The sequence below is a fragment of the Platichthys flesus genome, chromosome 17 (genome assembly GCF_949316205.1).
Source record: "Platichthys flesus chromosome 17, fPlaFle2.1, whole genome shotgun sequence".
NCBI lineage: Eukaryota > Metazoa > Chordata > Actinopteri > Pleuronectiformes > Pleuronectidae > Platichthys > Platichthys flesus.
This window is the reverse complement of record NC_084961.1, coordinates 15,594,350-15,599,787: the sequence shown is the minus strand read 5'-3', so window position 1 is coordinate 15,599,787 and position 5,438 is coordinate 15,594,350. Positions and strand designations below refer to the sequence as shown.

Here is a 5,438-nt window from a genome sequence, read left to right as displayed (position 1 = left end):
AATTAAGGGAATAGAGTAGATAAAATAAACACTTATGGAGCAGCAGGGACACAATCATATTTGACTGTACCTACTTTCTAATGTACACTGTCAGCTTTTAAGGCAGATTTACACAATAGAGGTTTGACTTCTGATGATTTATCCTGTTATTATAAAACATTTTAAAGGAATTAATAATACAAATGGTTAACAAATGCCTCTGCTACAAGAGACAAAGGGTCGTATCGACCGGGAGCTGTAGGCTTGTGTAAATAATTCAGAATTATTTAGAGCTTGGGTCCAAATGAGGCTCAGATCTTGGCTCATCATATCAGCATGTGAACTAGGTCAGTCCCCCCAGAACAGGGCTGCTGTGCTCAGTTAGCCATGTTCACGTTCGCTTCTGAATGGGTAGACTACTGTACACATGAAGAACAAGAAGAAAAAGTGGTAGAAAGGGAAGGTAATGGTGATAACCCCAGAGTCACAAGACTAATAGAGGGCGAGGGGTAACTGCAGCTTTCCCTGTGTGTGTGTTGGTGCGTTCAATGGCTCCAATCAGCTCAAAGTATTGTGACCGATGTGACATGTTGATGAAGTGACGTGTGCAATAATTTGATACCTAATCCCATATGAATTAAAAACAATATGCTTTTGGTTTTACAGTCGGTGGTCAAATTTTACCTGATCCAGATTTTTCTGGCTTGTAAATGATAGAAATCAGGGTGCTAATCAACCATATCACTCGCCCCACTGTAATTAAATAGTTTGTTACCATGAACAGTTTTCTAATTGTTCATGGTAACAATTAGAAAAGAAAACATTTTTTTGAAGAAACCTGTGTACTGACCTTTACTTTATTCTGAATTACAGCCATTATTGCCATGTTCAATCTTAAATCGAACACTGTATAGTTAATTTTCAATTTTCCTTGGGTTTATATTGTATGTTTACTTATTTACTTATTACTTATTTACTAGTGGCAGAAACTTGGACTATGGGCAGAGAAGGTCTCTGGTTCGACTCTACGGAGAGACAACAAAAGACAAACCTGGATTGATCTGTCCAAAAATCCAAGAGTCTCCCTACCCTGTCTAGTGCCCCTGAGCAAGGCACCTTACTCCCCAAACATCTGCTCCCCGAGCGCCGTACATGGTCGCTCACTGCTCTGTGTGTCCTGCACCAGATGGGTGAAAAGCAGAGATTAAATTTCCCTACCTGCATGAGTGTGCCTTTGCATGTCTGTGCATGTGTTTGGGATGAATAAATGGATCTTAATCTTAATCTGTGTCTATTTGTACCATCTCGTTTGCTGCTGTAACATGGCCAATGTCCTCATAGTGGGACTAATAAAGGATGATCCTTATTCTAAAATGTTGAAAATGTGTAACAGGAGCACAAGGTGAAAACTGACCGTATTAACTTTGTATTTTCTGTTTTATGAGTTCATCTGTGAAAACAAAAGTTGGTTGTGTAATTTCACCTTTCAAAATGGTAAAATGTAGCTTTTAATCAGTTTCACGGGTTGAATAAATATGGAAGGGTGCAGCTGCTCCTACTTTATATGTTCTTCCATTTGTTTAATATGAAGACACCAAAACTATTTTATAGGTAAAAATTAGAGGAATTTCATTTCCGTATCCCTCGTCCTCACCGTGCTGCTGTTGGTCTCAATATGTGGTTTTTCTTTGGCTACAAAAAATCTGAAACATTCTAAACAAGCTCCTGACCTTCTCCTAAACCTAAGGCATGATGCAAATAACTGTCAAGACACATGCGCCGGTAGGTAAGGTAACCAACATTTATTTACCATTATCAACTTTACAATAAAACCAGTAACATCTGTCAACATTAGCAAAATAAAGAACAGAAATCAATCCAATGTATTTACAGAGACAAAGCAGATTCAGGCTCACACACGACAGATAAAACAACTCTGCTTCATATCAAACCGCAACAGTGAACATAGCAAGCTTAAGTGTTCTTTTTTTCATAGTAAGGTAAAAATCAAAATCGTCTATTTTTTTTTTCTTTAAACAAACAAGACATAGCTTCTCTGAATCTTTAAGATGGTTCTCTATAATACACCACAAAATACTTCAAATTTGGGTTAAAATATAGGAATGTAAAAAGTTGGCAAGTCTCTTTCATTTTCTGATTTCATTTTTTTTTCTCTATTAACAGTCATTTCAAGTGGTGGTGGTGTCCTAGTATATCATCTAGCTTCATCCTTCAGCAGGGAGGCATCTTCTTCTGCAGATTTTGGGGTAAAAGATGCCTCCGCTCCATCCTCCTCCAGCCGTTCTTCATCCGTCTTTACTTCTTGGTGTCGACAGCTCGCATTCTAGCCACTAAAATCCATTTTCCACATCGTGACCGACCCACAGCCTAAAACTCAGTCCAGGTCCAGATGTCAAGCAGAAACCAGGGAAGTGATCTAGTGAATCTAGTCTGTCATCTTGTTATCATGATGAAAAAAGTGGCACGTCAAAGGAGTCTCTCACATACATGTGTATATATTTACATATACATATATCCATATACATATGTATACATATACACATATATATATAAATATATATATATACTCTAAATTTTCTCTCTCTCTCACTCTCTCTTGCAAAACAGTTCACCCAGTTCATTGTGAGCTCAAGGTACAATCACTCTTTCTTTTCAGAAGGAGCGGGGGTCGAGCTGCTCTCCTCTGTTGGTTTTGTGGCCTCAGGGGCTGGAGCAGCTGCCTCCTTGGCCTCCTCCTTGGGGGCCTCCTCTTTTGCCGGGGTCTCCTCCACCTTGGGGGCCTCAGCTGCAGCAGCAGCGGCAGCGGGAGCGGGAGCATCCTCCTTCACCTCCTCCTTCTTCTCCTCGGCCGGAGCAGCGGCTCCGTTCTCTGCAGGCTTCTCCTCGGAGGGGGTGGCAGCGGCAGCGACAGCCTCCTCTTTGACAGCCTCGGTTTTCTTGGTCTTCTTCAGGTTCAGCTTGAAGTTGAAAGATTTCTTCAGGGAGAACTTCTTCTTCTTCTTCTTGGGGGTCTCCTTGGCTGCAGCCTCGCCCTCTGGTTTGGCAGCGTCTCCATCTGCAGCAGGCGCTGGCACGATGGCGTCGCCTCCTGCGCCGGCTTCGGGCTCTTTGGCTGCCTCAGCTGAGCCATTGGTGGCAGCAGCATCCCCATCAGGCTTTGTGGAGACGTCGCCATTGGTTTTCACATGTCCATTCTCCTGGAAGAGGAATGAAAAATACAATAAGCCATCTGTTTCTGACACTTAACCCCCTGCACATGCATGAAACACAAAGAGGATCTGTTTCTTATGTGGATTTCTCATTTCCTTCAAGCGCATCGTCGTGCTCATCAATTAACCACCGTGTCGCCCGGCTCAGAGGCGACGCCTTGCAGTACTCTAATCAGGCGATAGGCGGCGGTAGCGCCTCACAGACGGCTTAAGGCACCAGACAGACAGCGGCTCAACAAAGAGCAGACTGGAGCTCATCGATGGAAGAATCATAATAAGTCATCTCATGCAATTTTTACCTTCAAATCGAAAAACAATCCCTGTTTATTATCACATTCAATATGATTCTCAAATGAAGTCAGGGTTTGTGTCACTAAATGAGTGTATGTGTGTGTGTGTGTGGGGGGGGGGGGGGATTTCCATTCATAACGATCCAATAATCATGTGAGATGTGAAATCAACGACTCATTGGGACTCATCTTCAAAAAAAAACCCACAAAACATCGCAGGGGGTGATTTCGTGAAGTGGCAGCTTAATAAAAAATAAAGTATCAGACGACAGGCTCGTATTCAACAAGGGAGGAGTAGTAGACTGCCTACGTGCTGCCGCTGCCTCCCCCTCCTCTCCATCCTTCCTCCCCCCTCTCCGCCTCACACTATCAAACACGTTGTGCAGTTTTGGGTTTGAGACCTCAAAAAAAAACACACACACACACACACATGCAAACTTTGAAATTGGATTCAACTCTTTAAACAAATGAATTTGCAATAGTACAAATTATTCAATTTGGGAGGATGGGGTTGGGGGGGCAGGGGGTGACCCGTGCACGAGCAGGAGACCGAGATGCTCCCACCTGACGAGCCCCGCACGCCCCCACGCTCAAGTGGAGTCCCCTGATGTGGGACGGTGCGGATGGACGCAGTGAAATGACTGATTTGAGATCTGAGAAGAGGGGCTGGAGGAGTTACCTGTCCGTTGGTCTTGACAGCCGCAGCATCAGCAGCAGCGGCGGCGGCCCCCTCAGCGACCACCTCTCCCTTGGATGCCTGGGATCCCATTGTCTTCGACTGCGCGTCTTCCAAAGCAAATTCAAAGCAAAAAAAAAGAAAAATGTAAAAAAGAGCGCGTGTGTGTGTGTCTGTGTTTTTCTTTCTGTCGAAGTTAATCCAAAACCTCCGGGCTGAGTAAAGTATCCAAGCGGGGAAGAGAGTTTGCTTGATCAGTGTTCACACGTCCCGACTTGTCACCCTGGCAGACGGAGACCCTCTAAACTCTACACTGGTTCACCGCGACGCTTCAGCATACAGCAGGTCCGAGGCCCCGCCCCCAGGAGGGACCCGGCCCGGCTCTGGCCAACCAGCGTCGAGCCCAAGGGCACGTCTGCCCCGCGCCGGCCAATCATCCCCAGACACCCTAATTGTCCCCGCCCATCCAGAAGACCCCCTGCGAGGAGATCAATTCAGCGCAACAGAATTCATATAATAGTTACTGTATATGTGTTTATTTAGTTCTACTTTAAGAAATGTTCAGATGAACATGAGGAATACAAGTTAGAATAAATATATTGATAGAATACATAGAATACATAGATAGAATAAACTTAATCCCTGCATCCATCTATCTATCTATCTATCTATCTATCTATCTATCTATCTATCTATCTATCTATCTATCTATCTATCTATCTATCTATCTATCTATCTATCTATCTATTACAGTTAATGTAAGTATGATAAAACTGTAATAAGAATACATTTTTAGCACCTGTAACTCTATTCACTATAGTAATCTGTTTACACTTACAAACACTTGTTGACCTACTTTACCTTCAGAATAGTTTTCACTATATATGTCAGCGGATGGGCTTATTTGGTAAAAATCCTAATTAGTGCTTTAAGTTTGAGTTTTTCACTAATTTACATTTGCGATATGAAGTAATGCACTTCATTGCAATAGTTTCACTTTTGAGGATTAGTTTAGCAAGCAGGGACATTCTGAGTGTTTCTCTTTTGGTTTCACTAAAGACACTTGCACCTTAAATTAATGTCTTATTCAGAATTTAGTGAGAGTTTCAGAAAAAAATATAATATGACTCGTCATTGCCAGGATTTGTGTCAGATGTCAATACAGCCATGATTCAGAGTCATGTTATGAAAAGTTAAGACAGTTACTCATACGAGCACCAAGGAACATTTTGGTTTCCATTTCATTTGGGAGATACTGAAAAT

At 42.7% G+C, this 5,438-nt stretch overlaps 1 protein-coding gene across 1 annotated transcript; it reads right to left on the bottom strand.

The window, feature by feature from the left end:
* Window positions 1-1,766: 1,766 nt before the first annotated feature.
* On the bottom strand, window positions 1,767-4,491 carry marcksl1b (MARCKS-like 1b). The gene is made up of 2 exons (XM_062410401.1): window positions 4,179-4,491; window positions 1,767-3,197 (listed from the first exon to the last, which is right to left on the bottom strand). Exons 1-2 carry the CDS (start codon window positions 4,266-4,268, stop codon window positions 2,640-2,642), a joined length of 648 nt encoding a protein of 215 aa, XP_062266385.1. The 5' UTR covers window positions 4,269-4,491; the 3' UTR covers window positions 1,767-2,639.
* Between the last annotated feature and the right edge of the window lie 947 nt (window positions 4,492-5,438).

Bases quoted from the DNA above. Each gene is read 5' to 3' on its own strand.
- marcksl1b (XM_062410401.1), bottom strand. From the start codon at position 4,268: ATGGGATCCCAGGCATCCAAGGGAGAGGTGGTCGCTGAGGGGGCCGCC. The intron at 3,198-4,178 runs GTAACTCCTCCA...TTCCTCTTCCAG, and splicing joins CTGTCAAGACCAACGGACAG to GAGAATGGACATGTGAAAAC.